The following is a 21,337-nucleotide window of genomic DNA, read 5'->3' as shown; positions in this document are numbered from 1 at the left end:
TGGTCTTGAGCATTCTTTAAATTCTCCCCAGTTGCCTGTGAGCCTCAGTTCCCTTAGCTACTTTTCCAGACTGTCAGCTCATTTTTATTTAGTACCCTGTGACAACTAGCCATTTTTGCCAATCAAAAACAGTTGAGTATCAGCAATTTCATATCATTCAACCTATAATTTAACCCAGACAACCACCCATTAGGACTATTATTATTCAGTTTTGCAAATGAAAAACCTGGAATTTAGAAAAATAAAATAACCTGCCCAAGGTCACACAGAAATAACTGGCTTAGCCCAGTTTCCAACTTGGACTGTACAGGATGCTAAAGTTGGTGTTTCTGACTCTCAGATTAAAATCTCCCAGCATGTGGTGCTGTGGCATATGTGGCCCCACGCTGGGTGACATCTATCATTAACTCCTTCTTCTTTATCTCCAGGCCTGCATGACTTAGAACACCCAGATGTGTCCTTAGCAGACGAATGGTAAGAGTTAAACTGACCCTCCCTTGGCACTGGTATTTGTTGCCTTCTTTAATTTCAAGTTGCTTGTGCTCCCTTGCCTAGTTCTACTGGTTCAAAGGCAAAGGAAGACAATGCCACAGGTATTGATATGCTCTTGTTTTGGGCTGTGCCATGTTCTCAGGTCCTACTGCAACACTGACCTACACCCCGAACACCGTCATCTGTCTCAGTTAGAAGCTATTAAGCTCTACCTCAAAGGCAAAGAACCCCTTCTGCAATGTGAGTCTGCTTTCAAATACATGTTGTGTATGTACAAATGGTAGTGGTGAGAAGTAAACACAAACCGATATTTTGTGAGTTTTCAAAGGAAATTTTGCTTTGGCAGAACCTAGTAGTCAAGCTGTAGCTAGCCAAATGTCTGATTCCCTATAGGAACAGGTTAAGGAATGTAGGCTACTGGAAATTTGCACAGAATGCCCAATCCGGCTTTAACCCTTTACCTCGGATTTGTCCTTCTACCAAATCATTTAGTCAAGCACCGACTAGAATTGAAATATTACAACTGGGATGGGATTGTCAACAAGAGTTGCTCTCTTGTATTATCAATGAGAAACCAGGTCTAGAAATAAGAATTGTCTCATCCAAGGCTATAATCTAGGTCTCCTGGTTTGCCCAAGAGTGGGGTTACCACCAGGATATATTGTCTTTCATGGGGGGTAATGTTATACTTCCTTTCCTCCTAGCAGGTGTTCTTTGGGGTTGCTCAATGTGCAGGAAATGGCCATGGCCAGTGCAGAGGAGGCTGAGAAGAACAGCATCAGGCCTAGGTGTTCACCAAAGGCACCTGTACTGACACGTTTTAGCCCCAGAGCTAAAGTTTGGGTCGAAAGGTTCACCAAAATGAGCCTGGCCCCTGCCACCCACCCCCAATGGGTATCATTTATTGAATGTCACAAAAAGTACTTTGTACCCATTATCTAATAGAATAACTACAGCAACCCACGAGTGGTATAAGGAGGGTCTCCAGCTACTAAACAGCATCTTCATGGACGTATTTACTTTGTAGGATATGCCTTGGTAGGGAAAGGATCAGATGAACATCGTATGGGCCCAGTTTTTCATCTTCTTTGACTTTTTTAATGACATGTTTAACAAACAAAAGTACAGAGATAATATAAGAACATCCTTATTTTGCCATTCAGTTTATCAAATCCTAATTACTTTTCAAAATTTTCTTCAGGTCATTTTTTTTCAATAAATGTTTTTTTGATTGTTAAATATGTATATACAAAGAAAAGAAAGAATAAGCAATGATTTTCAAAAAGTACACTTGAACAAGCAGTTACAGAACAGATTTCAGAGCTGGTTATTGGTTACCATTCCACTATTTCAGATTTTTCCTTCTAGCTGTCCCAAAACACTGGAGGCTAAAAGAAATATTTTTTCTTTTTTGTGAAAAATAACATATACAAAAAAAAAAAGCAATAAATTTCAAAGCACATCACAATAATTAGTTGTAGAGCAGATTTCAGGGTTTGATATGGGTTACAATTGTACAATTTTAGGTTTTTACTTCTAGCTCCTTAAGATACTGGAGACTAAAAGAAATATCAATATAATGATTCAGCAATCATAGTAGTTTGTTAAACCCTACCTTCTCTGTAAAACTCCACCATCACCTCTGATCTTTCTCCTACTCTTTTGGGGTATTTGGGCTATGCCCATTCTAACTTTTTCATGTTGAAAGGAACTGTTGATAATATGGGATGGGGGATGGAACTAGTTGATGTTCTGAAGAGGCCAGCCCCTCTGCATTTCGGGAGTTATCTGGTCCAGGGACCCGTCTGGAGGTTGTAGGTTTCTGGAATGTTACCCTAGTGCATGGAACCTTTGTAGAATCTGGCTCTAGGTGTTCTTTAGAATTGATAGGAATGGTTTTGGCTGCAGTTTGGCAAGTTATAGTAGGGTAGCATTGTCTAACTAAAGCTTGCATAAGAATGGCCTCCAGAGTAGCCTCTCCACTCTATTTGAACTCTCTCAGCACTGATAACTTGTTACACTTTTTCCCCCTTTTGGTCGGGATAGCATTGTTGATCCCATGGTGCCAAAGCCAAACTCATCCCTGGGAGTCATCTCCCACTCCACCAGGGAGACTTTCACCCCTGGATGTCGTGTCTCATGTAGTGGGGAGGGCAATGATTTCATTTGCAGAGTTGGGCTTAGAGAAAGAGAGGACACATCACATCAACAAAAAAGGTCCTCCAGAAGTAACTCTTAGACATATCTTAAGGTCATTTTTAAGGAATGAGATATTACAGATAATGTTGAAGTCCTTGGTACCCCTGCCCAGTCCTGTTCCCTTCTTTTTCTCCTAGAGAGAATAACCATCCTGAATTTGTTCATCATTCCTATGCATTTCATACTATTAAATCATATAGGTATCCACAAACAGTATGTAGTATTGTTTTGCAGATGAATATACCTTAAATATATGGTATCATTTTACATGTATTATTATTCTATAACTTGTGTTTTTACTCATTATGTTGTTGACATCTATTTTTAATGATCATTTAGTTCTACTTTACTTCCTTGAATTTCTGTATAGGATTCCACCATACAACTGTATCTCAATTTGTTCATTATCCGGTTGATGATGAGTAAAGTTGTTTCCAGTTTTTGCTCTACAACAAAGCTCCATTTCCTTCTTTGCTTCCAACCAGGGGAGAACTACCTTATTTGATAATTAGTTGCCCCCTCTGCAGAGTCTTTGGAGGGCTCTAAGATGCCTCCCTAGACTCATGACATCTCACGATTCATGACACCAACAGGGGGAAAAAGTGCAACAAGTTATCAGTGCTGAGAGAGTTCAACTAGAGTGGAGAGGCTACTCTGGAGGCCATTCTTATGCAAGCTTTAGTTAGACAATGCTACCCTACTATAACTTGCCAAACCGCAGCCAAAACCATTCCTATCAATTCTAAAGAACACCTAGAGCCAGATTCTACAAAGGTTCCATGCACTAGGGTAACATTCCAGAAACCTACAACCTCCAGATGGGTTCCTGGACCAGATAACTCTCCTTCCTTGACCTCTTCCATAGAACCCTACAAATAGTTCCTTTGGATAGGAGCATATAGCCCCCTTCAAGATGAAAAAAAAAAAAAAAAAGAAAAGAAAAGAAAAAAAGCTTAATTGAAAAGAATCACTCATAAGAGTCTTATCAATCATTAATTTACCACTTCACTTTTCTTTCTCACAACTGATTGAGATCAGGGCCTTGAAGAGTTGTAGGTTTTAATAGAAGTCAAAGATGGAATGAAAAGTGCAAAGTTTTACAGGACTACTGCATTCTGCTCCAAATCTAGGAGTCAGTGTGTGGGTCCACGGCATGGCTACTAATTGGACAAGAAAGCAGAAAACTGAAGTGTGAGACACCCAAGTGTCTCCACTTCCTATAGTCTCGTCCAAACACTTTGGGGGCCCTGTATTGCTGGCATATCAGGTGTTTCATATTTTTAGCTGGTGGGAGGTAAACTCATAAAGCATAACACTGTTCAAGAAAGTAGCCTGTAGATATTGCAAAATGAGCCCAGTGAAGGCCATTCAAACCAGCCAAAGCTGTCTTCTCAAGCATACCCCTCCCCACAGGTGATAAAGAATTGATACAAGAAGTCCTTTTTGATGCTGTGGTGAGTGCTCCCATTGAAGCCTATTGGACCAGCCTCGCCCTCAACAAATCAGAGTAAGTGGTAGCACGTGTCTTCCTTTCATGGCCATTTCCTCAAAACTGGTCCGAAATATGGTTATGGTTTAAAGAACTAAACTGTTTTAGGAGCCTGGTGTTAAAGTTCTTTAATTTTCCCCAAAGCTCCAAACCACAAGAGCTAGAGTAGATTAGCGGCTCTGGCTTGGACAGCAAGCTCTTGGGTTTGACGTATAATTTGTTTGAATTTTAACATTACATGAAATTCAGTATGCTGAGGTAGGGTGACACTTCCGAGGGAGAGGGAGGCGGAAGGAGCACTTTGCTTCCTGCCTTGCCATGACTCTCTCTCCTTCACAGTCATGAGGGAATTTGGGATCTGGGCCAGATTAGGTTGTGTGTAGGACTGGGTAGTGCAAGCTCTATTTCATTAGGGTGTCAAATATAACCCTGCGGTTTTATTTCTGAAATGGGATGTGTGGGGGCAGGTGATGGTAGTTGTTGTTAAAGACTAGAAAGGAGAACTGATTTAGCAAGTTATTATTAGCAGTAGTGTTATTATTATTATCATTTTACTATTCCTTTAAGTAGGCTATTAAAATATTAAAAATAAGAAGAAAAATCTGTTCTTTTTCCTAATATCTGCAGGACACACACTCTTCAGTTCTCTCTTTTCTGTTCCTCAGTAGTTCCTTTTTCCCTTTTGCTTTCTCTTCTGTATATTTCTTTCTCCTCCTTCTCTCTTCGTTCTGTTCCCATTTTCATTCATTTATTCATCACATGCTGGCTCTGCATCTGTGATGGGTGAGGCTAGATGTTGGTGAAATGGAGATAACCCAAACAGACATAGTCTTTGAATCATGGTACCTAAGGTATATATTGCGATTATTATAAGTGCTTTGAAGGAAAAGTAAAGCTCTGTAGACTGTAATAAGACCTGGAGTGCAGGTGGAAGGCAGGGAAAGTTTTTCTGAGCAGGAACTAAATCAGAAAATGCTCCCTGGGGAACATTCCAGGGAGGTGGAACAGCATATGCACAGACTCTGAGCTGAGAAAGTGTATGACATAGCTGAGGGATTAAGGAAGGCTGATGTAGCTGAAATACAGAGAGTAGGCAGGGAGATAGGAGGTGAGACTGCAGAGGGGCCAAGTGGCTCAGGAGGGTCATGGGGTCAGGTTAAGGAGTATAGGTTTTAAACTAAGGGTGTTGGAACATTACTAAAGTAGTTTATGAAGAGAAAGGACATAAGCAAACTTTCTGTTCTTTTTTTGAAAAGATCCTTCTGCTATGTGGAACATAAAGTATAATGGAGTAAGAACAATAAGGAGATGCCCACTATATAGCAAGGATATGCCCCTGGGACCAGGGCAGTGGCAGTGGCACAGAGAGAAGAGATTCATTTGTAGCTTGCTTTTGATCACTTTGATTTGCTGTCACGAAGCAAGTTACCAAATGATCTTCTATTGAAGACATCATGGATAATGCTTCACACCAAATTGCTATTAGCATCTAGTGCTGGGAAGCAAATTCAAGAGCATTCTCATCATAGTTTCGTTGTAGAATAAAATTATGTATTTATGGAGAAAAGCCATTTGCTCTTGCAGAAGAAGAACAAGTTAGGAAGTTCTCCTGGGAACGTGCACAAACATAAAAGTTGTCTTGGAAGTTGATGCAAAATCATCTTAAGTGAAATCCAGATTAGTTTTTCCTTGTAAGGCCATTCTTTGGCTTCCTATGTGGCATCCTACAGGGTTATTTGAAGAAGGCAGGAAAGTCTTCTTTCACTCACCTCTTTGGGATTGGTGATGAGCTTGAGACCTGTGCTTTAATAGAAATTGGTGCTGCCGCAACTGTGTGGAATTCAGGTCCCAGACAGTTCAAAGGTGAGGAGTGCTGTGAACTTGACTCAGCAGCTCAGTTTGTTGTTTCCTCTAACAGCAGATCCTACTAAAGGTTTCCAGACAAACAGTACTCTTAGTAACATCAACACAAAAAGCTAGGCCAAAGAATCACTTCTCCTTAAAGTAGTTCCTATTCTCAGTATTAACCTGCACTCTCTGAACCTATACCTAGAACCTTCAGATAAAAGCATTTTCTCTTGCTGCTCTTGTTGGCAGGAAGTACCTTGTATTTCTTGAAAAAATCACCCAGGAAACTTTTGTGAGGAATATGTTTGCCTTCTGTGCTTGATGCATGTGTGTTTGTATGTATTTCTCTCATTTCTTTTCAAGTTTCAAAACTGTTTTTTCATAAGACATTCCCTGAGTCTTAAAATGCAAAAGCCCTTTCTGCTCCTATGTGGAAGCATCCCCTGATGTCTGCTGCTCTGTTTCAGGAATTCTGACAAGGGCGTGGAGGTTGCCTTCCTTGGCACGCGCACTGGCCTCTCGAGAATCAACCTGTTTGTTGGGGCAGAGCAGCTCACAAATCAGTAAGTAGGAAGACCCCACTGCAGGAGGACCACGAGCATCAAAAATGGGAAACTCCAAGGGAAGCTTATTTTATTTTTTGGTTCCACCATTGGTAGAAACAAAATTCCAGTCACCCAAGGGCTGTTGACATGTTTCTTCTCTGTTTTTCAATGTGGGCCCCAACGTGTGTGTTTACCTGCCATTGGCCCTTCCACAACCCTTTGTTCCTCACACTGTTAGCTTCAGTCCACCGTCCTGGAGTCCTGTCCCACCCTGGTGAGTCATTTCAGAACCCAGAAGATGGTGGGGCTGCTGGGGGAGCAGCCAGAGGGAGGACGAGCTCATCTCCTGATAAAAGGCTTCAGGGTATTCAGCTGTTCTCCAGCTTTGCTGAGGAATTCTTGCCTGATCGAGAGTCAGTGTTTCAAGTCTACTGTTTGTTTGTTTATGTTTTAATAAATCTTCCATGCCTCTGCCCTTCACCTAATGGACTGCAGAGCCTCACACTCAGGGGTGGGCAGTGTGATGGCACCAGGGATTGACAATGCTTCCTTGCGCTTCCAAGAAGCCCTGGATGGAAAGTCAGCAGATGGTTGCCCAATTCAGAGCCCAGATTCTCCTTAAACTGTTATTTAGTCCCTGTGTCTTCAGAGAGCCATAGGCATTCACTCATCACATTGTTGTTTGGCAAGAGCTGGTAGATGGTCTGGGAAGTCTTTTCTGAACCCATTAATCGGTTTTCTCAATTTCTTTTCTCTGAAGCAAAAGGCATTATTAGGCCAAGGATGAATGGAACCTAAAGATTCAGTAAGTTTGAGTGTGGTTTACAAGTATGTGTGGGAAGTTCTTAAGTTACCACAGAACCTCACACACCCGGAACTTCAGGGTGCCAGGTGTTGGGTGGAGAGGGCAACCAAGATACACCATGACCCAGTGACCACCAGTTCAAGAGGGGTCAGCCCAGCAGTGGCCTGGGGAGGAGGGCCCATCAGGCCCCAGTATGAGGTCCTGGCATGAACCATGTACATTCAAGTCAGGTTAAGGACAAATCAATTCTTCCATGTTTGGGGGACAGGCTTTTTTGTTCCCAGAAAGGGACTTTTTCTTTCTCAGCATATCTCATTTATCATTTATGAGTTTGACTATAGTTGCAACTTGAATTTTTTTAAAAGCTGTCTTTAACCCTTTACCCCCCCAAAAATTATTTTTCCAGAGGGAAGTTTTCTCAGAAGGACTAGTGGTATCAGGATACACATTGCCTTTTCCTTTTAGGATACAGAAAGGCAAGGTCAAGGGATACACAGGAATAGATTTTCTCATGCACAAGGGCCATGGCCTATAAGATGAAAACTAACAAACAATATGTTACCAGAATAAAAATTAGAGGATAAAACATAGGACTGCATAACAAAGTGAACCCTAGTGTAAATGACTGACTATAGTTGATAGCACAATCATAAAAATGTTCATTCATAAATTATAAAAAGTTTCACACTAGTGCAAGGTGTTTATAATAGGGTTGTATATGTGGGGAAAATACACCCTAGTGCAAACAGGGACTATAGCTAATAGTGCAATTTTAATGGGCTTTCATCAATTGTAACAAAGATATCACCTAATGCAAAGCGTTAACAATAGGAGAGTGTATGTGTTCTAGTTTGCTAGCTGCCGGAATGCAATATACCAGAAACAGAATGGCTTTTAAAAAGGGGAATATAATAAGTTGCTAGTTTACAGTTCTAAGGCCGAGAAAATGTCCCAATTAAAACAAGTCTATAGAAATGTCCAATCAAAGGCATCCAGGGAAAGATACCTTGGTTCAAGAAGGCCACTGAAGTTCACGATTTCTCTCTCAAATGGAAAGGCACATGGTGAACACAGTCAGAGTTTCTCTCTCACCTGGAAAGGCACACGGCAAGCACAGCATCATCTGCTAGCTTCTTCTCCTGGCTCCCTGTTTCATGAAGCTACCCCAGAGCCATTTTCCTTCTTCATCTCCAAAGGTCACTGGCTGGTGGACTCTGCTTCTCGTGGCCATGTCATTCTGCTCTGCTCTCTCTGATTCTCTTTATTTCTCCAAAATGTTTCCTCTTTTACAGGACTCCAGAAATTAATCAAGACACATCCAAATGGGTGGAGACATGTCATCACCTAATCCAGCTTAACAACCACTCTTGATTTAATCACATCTCCAGGGAGATGATCTGATTACAGTTTCAAACATACAGTATTGAATAGGAATTATTCTGCCTTTATGGAATGGGATTTAGATTAAAACATGGCTTTTCTAGGGGACATACATTCTTTCAAGCCAGCACAATATGGGAATGCTGTATTCTTTATATGACTTTTCTGTAAACCTACAACTTCTCTAATTAACAAAAAAACCTAACCAAAAAAAAAAAAAAATCATCAATAAGACGTGCAACTTGACTCATCTAATATCGAGGTTATCATGACATCTTTGAAACATGCTAGGTGTCTGCTGGGGAATGCCGAGTTTACCTCACTGTGGCCTTCCTTCTGCTCATCAGAAAAATGGGGGTAATGATCTTGGGTCATTGTGAGGATCAAAAGCAAATTAGGAAAAAAATGCAAATTAGGGAGGTGACACGGCTTTGGAAAGTTAAAAAGACCCACAATCACATATTCTATTCCCAGCATTATCACCCTGACCCAGAATGGGCGTCTGTGAACGTCTGGATGGATGAAACAATCCTTCTGTCTTCGGGAAACTCATTTCATTGGCTCAGACAGAGGCACTCTGCCATTTTGAAGCTGTTAGGTACTCCAGAAAAGCCATGCTTTAATTCTGATCCAATCTTGTGGGGTAGATATTCCTTCTAATTCTGATTCAATACTGTAGGGAAGAAACTTTTCGTAAGATTATCTCCTTGGAGATGTAACACACCCAGCTGTGGATGTGACCTTTTAATTAGATGAGCTGTGACTCCACCCATTCAAGATGCATCTTGATTAGTTTAGTGGAATCCTTTAAAAGGGGAAACATTTTGAAGAAATGACAGAGCTGATGCAGACACTTAGAGAACAGTTACTTCAGAGACACAAGTTTGGAGATGCTTGGAGTGGCCACAGAGAGAGAAGAAACCTAGACATGGACAGAGCCCAGCAGACGTCTCCATGTACCCTCCTTTGAGATGCTGAGCAAGCCTGAATCCAGAGCTGTGTCCCAGAGGAACTGAGGCCCACAGAGAGGAAACCACTGGCAGCAGAAGCTGGAAGCAATGGAACTGGGAATAAGGACCAGCAGATGCCAGCCACGTGCCTTTCCAGCTGATAGAGGTGTTCCAGATAGCTTCAGCCTTTCTTGAATTTAGGTAACCTCTTATTGGTGCCTTAATGTGGACAGTTTGGGGGCACCAGAACCGTAAACTTGTAACTTATTAAATTTCCTCTATAAAAACCATTCAATTTCTGGTGTATTGCATTCCAGCAACTCAACAAACTAGTACAGCCACCTTCACAACTATTGTTTTAGGGTCTTTTACCTGCCTGTGTCCCTCCCATCAAATAGTATTCACTGAGACCCACCAATTTTTTTTTTTTTTTTTTTTTTTTTGGTATGCTGTATGGCAGGGTCACATTTCATTATTTTTCCATGTGAGTATCCTGCTATTTCAGCACCAGTTGTTGAATTTTTGTTTGTTTGGTTTTCTTGTTTGTTTGTTTACCAACTGTTTTTATACACTCTCTTAGACAGGGTTAAAAAGTTTTTAGTATTTCTGACTTTTTTTTGGACCAGGGCATGCAAGGAAAAGCTCATAGTATTGGAAAAGTACTAAATAATATAAAGGTCCCACCCATAGAGCTAACTTGAACTATTGTCATTTTCCTACATTAAGATGTCTTTTCCTGTCCCCAATATATTATATTATATATAATCCATATATTTGTTAGAGTCCATTTTCAATTTACATGGCCCTTTCACATAAGGTGCTATGTAATTCTGACAATATCCCACTAGGTGTGGTATTATTCCTATTTTGTAGATAAGTAAATGGAGGCACAGAGACTCAGTTACTCACTCAAGGTTACCCAGCTCTGCCTAAACCTTGCACTATCTCTCTTACATACCACAACAGCCTCTAGTCCCCAGAAGTAGGCTTTCATCTTACTCAGAGGGCTTTTTCCTGCCTGAAGACCATTTTGGGGATTCTGAGAATCGGATGTCTCCTTCCTCCTTCCTTCTAAATCACTGTTCAATGGTTGGCAGTGGCCTCCAAGGTTTCCCAGCAACACAAGCCTTTCACATCAATACCAGAACTAGTGGAGATCAAGTGTTACAGGTTCCTGCTTGCTGCCTCAGATGCCAGCATAGTCCCAGGCATTGGACTACTGGATTCCCAGATAGGTCGTATTGCAGATATGCAGATACTCAGTATTTCAGACCTGTCATCCACCATCACCAAAGCCTAAATGTCACCATCGGTCTAAATGAAGAGATTCTCATGCCTTCAAACCAAGTCCCATCTACTGTGACTCTGAACAAAGGCCATCTTGTTTCACCATTCACTGTGAAAGAGGGAGACGCCAGCTTGCTTCAACTCTGAGCAGAGCTGACACGAGTAAAAGTGGCTTCTGCTCAGCTGAGGCTGTGCCCATGACCCATCTTGACAGGGGCCATCCATCCCACCCAGGACTGGGCAGCAGAGGTTCCTTAGCACACCTGTCCATGTCAGGCTTTTGGATAATCTCATATCTAATGAAAAAGGAAGGAAATTTCAATATTTGTGAAACTTAATGATTTTAGGATCAAGAAACATTACCACTGAATGTAGCACTGCCAAGAGGGACTTGTCAGTCACTTTGAGCCTGGAAGTCCATATCTCCAGCATTCTAAACAGTGTAGGGTTCTCTGTACCCTTTCAATCACATTAATGGCTGCAAAGTCAACCTTCTGAATGAGAGCAAAGCGCTTTAGCCAAATTTAAAAAAAGCATTTAATTTCTGGAGAGATTTGTTGCTGAGTGTCAGTAAACAAGAGTAGATGGCAATGTCAGAACATTTTTTATCCACTTTGACCTGTTCCGGGTAGCACATATAAAACAGGGCTGTTGGCAGAGTAAAGCATTTGTATAGGAAAGTGTTTGAAAGAACTGAGAAATATTATCTAGAAAAGACATAGGAATTTTTTTTTGGAAATTGTTTTTAATACTTGAGGAACTCATCTGGGATTGCAATTTAACTTATCTTGTGATCTTTAAGCATACAGTGAGGGCTTGCTGAGTGCCAGGCCTTGGGGATGCTAAGAAGGATATGTCTTTGCTCACACAGAGCAATCAGGACATACTGGTAAAAATTCCAGGGAGGCAGATCCCAGTACCATGTAAGAACTTTGAGAGGTACCTCTGATGGCCTGGGCTTCCTCACAAAGGCAAGAGCACTCCATCTTTGGAAGAAGGCAAGGAATCACTAGGTGACTATGCCCTACAATTAAGGAGTGCTTTCCTGAATTGGGTGCCAATTTCAATTATTGCTCATAATCAACTAGTTACAACTTAGCATATAAATTTGACCATTTCCAACCAGCATATAAATTTGACCATTCCCATCCAGTATCCAACTCTACGCTACAAACTACTGAATTGAAAGTGGTGCCATCTCTGGTATGACTGGTGGCCTTTCCACTATGTCCACATTGTCCCCTGATTGTTCTCCTTTCCTGAATGTCTCTGCAGGGTGTAGACTAGCCAGGCAGACATTTCCTAGCCCTGAATCATTCCATAACAACCCAGATGGGGCGCTTAGGTGCTAGAAAGTAAATGTGACCCTTCAGAAATAAATCAAGTCAACAACCACTGACTAAGACTTCAGTATGTTTAAGACTCTGTGGAGGCAAAAATGTGAAGAAAAGCTCCTGTCCTCAAAGATCGTGGGAAGCTTGGGAGTGAGGACAAGGCCAGTGTGCAAATAAGGTCAAGGAGAGAGAGGGCTATGTGAGAGGTCCCCAGGCTATGGGGAACCAGAAAGGGGGAACTCACATGGGACTCTATGTGTTTGTGTGGTATGTAGTATTGAGGTGTACCTTGAGACAAGAATAATTCTGACTATATGAACAAATGGAGAGGAGAATGCATATGGCCTTTCAGACAGAAGGAGGCATGATGGGCACAAGGCAGGGAGACAGGGAAGGGCAAGGGATTTACAGAAGAGACTGTGAGCAGTGCTGTGTGACTGGAGTGAGAGCTGGAGCAGGTACATGAAGAAGGGAGCAAAGATTCTGACCTAGCACACATTCACCTCCTTTAAACTTTTTTTCTACAAAGAGTGAGATATACTTAAGCAGTTGGTTCTCCAAAGGGTATGTGTACATGTGCATGTGAGTTTAGGGAATGTAAGTCTTTCCATTTTAAAGGAACCATCCTTTTGCTTTCTGGTATGATTTTTGGAGGCTTTCTTGCTTTCTCCAGATTTTAAGAATTAGTTCACTAGATATATTAAAGAAAGTAATTTCACCCACTGGAATCTACTGCCAAAGCTCTATAAGATAAAGTTTTTAAATAATTTGGCATGCATAATGTTGATCCAGGTTCTCTTTGTACTGGAAAAGACAGGTTGGGACTCTAAAAGCCAAGACTAAGTTTATCCAAAATAAGGCTGAAAGGCTGGAAGGTACAGATATCCTTCTTTTATTTGCTGAATGATTTGATAATCTGCTTAATCCTTTTAATTTCAAGGGACTTCCTGAAAGCTGGAGATAAGGAGAACATTTTTAATGCAGACCATTTCCCACTCTGGTACCGAAGAGCCGCTGAGCAGATTCCAGGGAGCTTCGTCTACTCTATTCCTTTCAGCACAGGTGGGTGCCCTTATTGGAGGGCTAGGGTGAGGATGGGAGACTGTGTGGTCCTACTAGCCTGGTTCATGTGTGCAGCAGGGAAGAGGGGTGAGAGGATGGGAGGGAGTTGGTTGAACAGCTTAGGAAGCCGAGTTCAGACTTGAGAGCCAATGCCAAATATCAGGCCAATGTTGAAGCAGTGATCTGTTCCACAAGTCTAATGGCTCCAAACAAAATAAAACTTATTTCTAACCAAGTTTTGCAAAGAGCATTTCATAAAGCAGGACTGATATTTTATAACCCGTGGTTGAATGCAAGCTTCTCAGTAGATATATATGTAGAGAGATATATAGATATGTATGTATCTATTTTAAATGTTTTTGTGGCCCTACTTAGACAAAGTTAAGCCAGACATTATCCTTTACTAGAATCTTCACCAAGTCATGCCACTTCAGAGGCCCACAATTCCACCATCTGAACTGTATTAGTTTTTATTAATATGCAGGAAAAAGACTAAGATGACTATAACCTGTGCTCCCCAGGAGAGGCAAGTAGCTGATGATTTTTTCCAGTCTTAAGACTTTGATATTATGAAAAAAATTAAGGTAACCTCCCTCTAAAAAGAGTGCAATCCTTTCTTATTTCAACCAGTTTTAGAAGCAAAGCAAGCTGGATTTCATTCAGACTTGGCTGTATTTTGTGGTGCTTACATATGTATATATATGGCCAACCCTGGGCCTTTAGAGATGAATGGGATCTAGTTCTCTAAACTTGCATTGCTCTGGACAGTTCTAGCTATAATTTTATTGTGTGTGTGTGTGTGTGTGTGTGTGTGTGTGTGTGTGTGTGTGTGTATTTTTTTTTTAATGGGCAGGTTCTGGGAATCAAAACTGGGTCTCCGGCATGGCAAATGGGATTTCTGCCACCGAGCCACTATTACACCACCCAGTTATATTTTATATTAGGGCCTTTTGTATTGACCTCTTGGTAGCATTATTAACTCTACCGTAAGGGGGCCTCTCCAGGGCTCCTAGAGTACCTTTTTCTAGGTCTTAGTGCTTTATCATTTCCCTACGTAAAAACATTTTCAGAAAGAGCACCTTTGAAATTCATAGAAAACATGACAAGAGTTGTCAGATTTTTAAGTTGAATGGACTCATGAGGAAGAGGGCTCCCCACTAGTGAAGATATTCAAGGAAAGGCCAAATGCTATGAAGGCATTCCCTCACTGAGTGATATTTCAGGCTAGATGATCTATTAGGACCTTTTCAGGTCTAAGATTCCTTGAATCTGTGTTCCTTTACTGATAGGCCTATGTGTACGGCCCATACACACGCAACTGTTCTCAAATATAAACGTCCAGGTACCTAAGACTTCTTTCTTTACATTTATCCAAATCAAATTTTATTACTGAAAACATCAACCAAGAAGTAGTGGACTTTTCCATTCTGCTGCTCACCTATCAATATTATCTTTAGTCAGGCAATCTCATGGGAGTTCCTTCTTCACAGTCCTCTAAAGAAAAATTAGGACTTGCTAAATTTGGCCTGGGATCATTAAGTTACCTTTTTGTGTCATGGTAGTTTTTGGCCAAAGCTGAACAGGGAGAAGAAGCCATTGGAGATGAGGGCATTCCCCCAAAACTGTTTTGTGATGTGATTGCTCTCATGTCAATTTGACTTGTTACTATTCCTCATTTTTCCTGCAAAGAATTATGTCTCAGGAACACAAATTTTGCTTAATGAAGACTGTTGTTGAAATTTTGTTTTGTAAATGGCATTTTCATTGTACTTTCAATTTCATTATATAATGAAAGGAAATTTACCTTATTCTCAATAAAGTTATAGATGGCATAACATCTTAGGAGATTTCACAGCACCTTTAGATTCTGGGAAAATGTTAAAACTCATCAAGTAAGAGTCAGTGTGGTGGAACTCATTCTCATTTTCTCTACACGCTGGAGAAGCTGGTTTTTATTGCTGCTTAGACTTGGACTAAGAGGAAATTCTTAATTGATTTGGTCATAAGTACATTCAAAGTCAGGTCTGTCTCTTCCCTGCTTCACAATTCAGTTGGAGTTGATTCAACTCATGTTCAGTGAGCACCTTTCATAAGACAGGCCCAGACTAAAAGTGATTAAGTATGGCATTCAAAATTTATGCTCAGCAGCTTTTAATTCATGGGTGTTGCAGCCATTGTTAACAGTTGAAAATCTCTTAATACTAATACCATATTGTTACCATATTAATGGAGTCAGGATTACATTCCAGCTTTATCTGTGTTTAGAATTGTTTTGCTCAGAAAAACTGGGCTTGAGATCAGAATTTTATAGATCAGTAAAAATTTAACCGAGTCAAAGCTAAAGCCCCAACTCATAAAATAATCTCAAAAGCTTGTCTTATATAGCTCTCTGTGGCTATATTTAGAGACCCAATATAAATATGATCACTGACACATGTAAACACTGCAATTAGTAACCACGAACTTCCGACAGTGTGGTTCCTCCATGGGCGGTCAATAATGTAAAGTGAAGGGTCTGGACCTTCCCCTCATGAGTGCTCATGGCTTGGTGCATTGTCTCCTTCAAGCCAAGAAGACAGACTGTGGAAGACTAATGGCCCTAATAGAGTTAGCAGATCTCTCATAGCCCAGAGTTCTCGGGGTTCGTTGGTGCCTGGGCCAACTTGGTTACTCTCTTAGCATGTACATTATAACTATTTACATTTTTATCATGGTGGCTTTACTTCTTACAGGAACAGTCAACAAAAGCAATGTGGTGACAGCCAGCACCTCCATCCAGCTCCTGGATGAGCGGAAATCTCCTGTAGTAGCAGGTAAAACACAGAGTTTAATCAGTGAATATAAAGTAAGCATGGCAGCCATCCCCTTGGTCCAGAAACAGCTTTTATATGGCATGTTTTTTTCTCCAGAAGGCAAGTTTTGAGAGGAATACTAAAATGAAAAATTGCTTCCTCCTCAGCTCGATATCATCTCCTCCAAACCAAGGCTCTGATAGCTGGTTGTGTTTGATGTGACAACAGAACCCTTTCCAAGGATTTTCGTTCTTAAACTCTGTACCAGTAAGAAAGTGTTGGTATGTGTAGAGACTAATTTCTTGACAGTATTAACTAAGGCTTCTGTCTTAGCATGCTCATTTAAACTGAGCTCCAGATCACCACCTTCTGTATTATTAGGACAACAGTAGGCATGCAAGGAACTCATGGGTTTGTTTTAGTCAAATGCAAGCTGAAATGTGCCCTGCTCTGGAAAGACTGAGATTCTCATCACCCTACTCCATCTGGGGAATTAAAGTTAGATGTATCTACAGGTGCTAGATTTGGGACCAGGAGAAAGACAAAACACCTTGCAACTGAGAGTCTAATAAATTCAAAGAAGGCCTATTTCTAGTTTGCCATATCTTTTAGGATGGTGCCTTCCATTGGTGGGATCAGGCCAAAAGGCCAGAAACTGCCACAAGTCCTCCCTTGAGGACAGCTGCTGACACAGATGGGGCCAAGGGCAATATCTGGCACATAGACTATATTTCGATAAAAAATTGTTGGCTCCATTGGTTGATGGATGGGTGGTACCCTTCAAGCACCATCCTGATATTGCCGGGAATTACCAAAGGGAGTCATTTTGTTTTCAGCCAGCTTCTCTCAATAAAGCATACCTTAGGATAACTTTGAACATCAGCTTCTGTGTTTGAAGTGATTGTTCTTTGGCTAGGAAATACTGCTTTTTCTCCCCACTTTATTTCTGACTTAGCCAAATGTATCATAATTGTATTTGTAGGGATTGAAATATTTGGGTACTTTTACCCTGGTTATTCCTGGCCTGTGGGGTGTGGGAAGGAAGACAGTCTTATGTGTTTGACCTATAGCTCATCTTGAACTAGGCAGACCCATAATTAATTAGCTGGGAGATATGGCCTCTGAGGGTCCACAGCTGCTATCTTTAAATTTTGTCACTTAGTGTCTCATGTTCCTTGAGGAAAGTGGGAGATGGGATCGCTTAACACAGAAAGATTTATTTTTGCTTTAAGGAGGTCAGACTTTCTCCAGGCAGACTCAGCCAACTATTATGGAAGCATGTTATCTCACTAGGGCTGGGGCCAAATGCAGCAGCTGTCAAGGACCTGGTCTGGGCAGAGCTGTCTGTTTTAAATTTCTTTTTAAAACTCTCTCCATGGGTTTCTTTTTCAGTCATCATAAAGGACACTCTGAGATGGCCTTTTCTGTGTTGACTCTAATGTCACTGTGTCCATCCCAGCCTCTGCCCAACTTTATATAAACTCTGCTCAAATGATTAAAAATGCCTTACATTTCATAAATGCCTATTTGGCTGAGTATACATGATACATCAAATCAAATCCCAGATACTGTGTGCAATTGAACAGTGCCTCCCCCAAATTCACATCTACGTAGAGTCTGTGACCTTCTTCGGTAATAATTTATGTGAGGTCATATCAGATTATAGTGGGCCCTATCCAATGACTGGTGTTCCTATAAGGAAAGGGATATTTGGAGAAAGAGACCGTTAAGGAAGTCTGTGTGAATCAGAGGCAGAGATTGGAGGGATGCAGCTACAAGCCAAGGAATGTCAAGGAACACCATGGAAAATGATACTTGATTTCAGAGTTCTAGTCCCTGGAAGTGTGAGACAATACATTTCCGTTGTACAAGCCACCCTGTTTGCGGTCATTTGTTATGGCAACCCTAGGGAACTAATACACTCTGTATCCAGACTGGAGAAGAAAGTGAGTCTTCCAAGTGGTTTCTTGGTCTATTGCTGGGTTGCACAGCTGACCAGAAACCACAGGGAGATCATGCAACACCATTTGGCCAACCCTGAGAAGGTGGAAGAGAGAGCGTCTTATTAGCTCTACTCTGTGCATGTCAACATGTCCACATCTTCAGAAGATAATTATAGAGCGAGATGAAGAAACAAGGCTGTTTGAGGAACTGGGTAGTTCTTACCTTTTCAAACCAGTAATCATTAACCTTTTGGAAAAAGTGTGTCTGGTAGACATGAAGTAAAACAGAATCATTCGGTTTTGAAGGCTGCTGTGGCTACCAGCACGTGAAAGCAGTGACCTCAAGAGGACCTTACTCTCTCCAGCAGCAGAGTGGCCTCTTCAGCACATCCTCCAAGTTCCATTGATGGGCTCAACCATCACGTAACTGCATGATTAAGTTCAGTAATTTTCTTCCATGTATTTCCTTCAAATTAAGTAGACATTGTTTACCACTCTAAAATGAAAGGGCCATTTTAATTGGGGAAGAAGCCTTGTTTTGGCAGGTGAAGATGAAAATCTGAGCAGGTTTGTCCCCCAGCAGTGCTCCTCTAGCAACAGATGGGCATGGGCAACTGGCAGTAATTTGGGATTTCAATGAAATCCTTGTGTTAAGTTGAAATTTATATCAACAGTCACAAAAGAAGGTTCTATAACTTTGCAAATAATTATCAAAGACTAGTTTGAAAGGCCTGCCCTGCTCCCAGACCTGATCTGATTCTCCCCTTCATTGACTGCATATGTCTATTTGGGGTAGGAAGAATTTTTTGTTTTGTTTTGTGTTTGTTTTTTCTGTTTTACTCTGTTCTTTCTGTTTTATTGTTTTCCCTTTTAACCAAAAACATTTAGATACTCATCTGTCAATGACAGTTTTGAAGAAAGTACAGTTAAACTAGGCATGACTCCATTTCTACGTCAACCTCAGTGCATTATTGGGCTCCATCCATCTTCCCCCTATGACATTGCTTACAGTGATTCTCCGGAGGAGCCGACCCTCCAGCTGCCACCAGTGTACTGAACTTTCATAATTGCTTTCCCACTGCAAAGAAAGTAGTGGTAGGACTTATTCCTTGTCCTTCCAAGGCTGTCTAGAAACCTCCTGTGTGCGTGTCAGGTCCCTTATCCCTTTTTCTGTTGGTTTTGAAAATACACACCCTGAACCATAAGGCCCATATAGGTTTGCCCTTCACTCTATAACTTGCTAAAATGTGTGGTCTTCAGTCTCTGAAGGTCTGTCTGAAATAGGGTTTGGATTATTACCTGCCTTGCCTTATTCTGGGTTGATTTGGGGATAAAATGAGAAAACGAACAAGAAAATACCTGAATTAAAGAAAAAGTATAGGGTGGGCCGCGGTGGCTCAGCGGGCAAAGTGCTTGCCTGCTATGCCGGAGGACCTCGGTTCGATTCCCGGCCCCAGCCCATGTAACAAAAACGGAAAAACAAAATACAATAAAGCAAGAAAATGTTTGGAAATGTTTCCCTTTCTTCCTTCCTTCCTTCCTTCTATCCTTCCTTCCTTCTCTCTGTCTTTCCTTTAAAAAAAAAAAAAGAAAAAGTATAAAAATGCTAGGATTTGGGGGTGACCCAGGTTTACCTTAAAGTTGGCATATTCATGCATTCGTTCATTCAGTCAATGAAAATTTCCTGAGTACCTGCTTTGTGTCAGACATTCTAAGTATAAGTAAATAATAGCTAAGCACTGTAACTGAGCTCCCTTCCCCACAAAGGCCTGAAAAATAGCAATGTTTTTTCAAGCCATTTCTACACAGGGCAAATGAATTGAAAAGCCTAAACAATTATCTAGTGAATGAGCTCAGAGAATGCAATATCTGGAAGCTCCTAGAGGTAAGGGACTTTGGTTTTTTTTGTCTCTGTTCCTCATAGCATAGCCCAGTGGAGTGCCTGGGGCATAGTGGATCAACCCTCAAGGATAATTTTATAAATTGAATTGAACTCATTGAAAATTTGTTTTGCTCTTATACGTTTATTGTTGACTTGAGTTCCCCAAATTATTTAGAGAAACAGTTTTTTTTTTTTAATTGATTGAGATATGATTTACATGCTATTTTAATTCAATAGCTTTTAGTAAATTTGGATGGTGAGGACTCTGATCTCTCAGCCTAAGAACACGGACTGCATTAGCTCCCTTTTTGGGGGGAAATTTGAGTGTACAGATTAGGTCATCTTATTAGTATAGTTCTAGCAGTATAATGAAGGAGGCTGCTTGATGATAGGACAGATGTTCCCATTTTAATCAGCTGCTTAGGGAACTGATTAATATTACTGACCATTAGCTGGAAAACTGTTGACCAATGTTGCGTTTAATATAGAGACTTCATTAAAATTGGGTAAATAATGTTGGTGAAATTTTATAGGCAAATGTTCACTTGACAGCATTCTTTGGCAGGATTTTGTGTATTTGATATATACCAAGTTGACTTGTATGTCAGGAATTAGGTGTCAAGTTTGCATGGATAAACCTCTATCTTGTTAAATCAGAACAAAGGAATGGTTTTGAATGGGGAGAAATTAATACTTATAGATTAAGTTAGTGGTTCTCAACCAGGGGCAATTTGGGTCCCACTGCCCCCATCCCCCCAACTAATGAAGGCCTTTGGCAAGGTCTAGTAACATTTTTAATTGTCACATTTGGGTCGGAGGGGTACTACTGGCATCTAGAGGATAGAGAACAGAGATACCACTCAGCATCCTAGAATGCACAGGACAACCCCCTCAACAAAGAATTTCCTCGTCCAAAACATCAGTGGCGCTAAGATCAAAACCCCTGGATTAAACTGACTGACAAACTTAAATAGTTAATTTCAAATCCAGTATTTTTCTTTTAGATTTATTTATATTTAAAAGAAATCTTATTTCATTTCTTCACTTTTGAATTAAATCATGAAAGGATTATATATCTATCACCCACTATGCACCTAGTCTGGGGAGACAATTGTGAACAAATACCCCAGAGGGCATCATGGGGTCTGTTGAGGGGAGGGGGAAGACTGTTGATTGATACAGTGATGATGATGATGGCACTTTTGGCATTCAGTACCCAGAGGCTGGGGGTGACAGTCCCACCCAATAAAGAATCTTTTCACCCAAATGCTGCAGCATCCCCTGAGAACACTAGCTAGACCAAGTGACTGTTGTCAGAGAACTTCCATT

The 21,337-nt window shown here is 41.0% G+C and overlaps 1 protein-coding gene across 1 annotated transcript in view; it reads left to right on the top strand.

The window, feature by feature from the left end:
* Positions 1–21,337, top strand: part of CACNA2D3 (calcium voltage-gated channel auxiliary subunit alpha2delta 3) — a 987,429-nt gene that overhangs the window by 779,155 nt on the left and 186,937 nt on the right. The window contains exons 21-26 of the mRNA XM_077128978.1: positions 429–474; positions 635–732; positions 4,105–4,198; positions 6,496–6,591; positions 13,270–13,391; positions 16,124–16,204. Of these exons, the coding sequence (XP_076985093.1) occupies positions 429–474; positions 635–732; positions 4,105–4,198; positions 6,496–6,591; positions 13,270–13,391; positions 16,124–16,204 (537 nt within the window). The remainder of the gene's footprint in view (positions 1–428; positions 475–634; positions 733–4,104; positions 4,199–6,495; positions 6,592–13,269; positions 13,392–16,123; positions 16,205–21,337) is intronic.

This window comes from Tamandua tetradactyla, chromosome 15 (assembly GCF_023851605.1).
Source record: "Tamandua tetradactyla isolate mTamTet1 chromosome 15, mTamTet1.pri, whole genome shotgun sequence".
In the NCBI taxonomy this organism is placed as follows: domain Eukaryota; kingdom Metazoa; phylum Chordata; class Mammalia; order Pilosa; family Myrmecophagidae; genus Tamandua; species Tamandua tetradactyla.
This window is presented reverse-complemented; position numbering and strand designations above follow the sequence as displayed.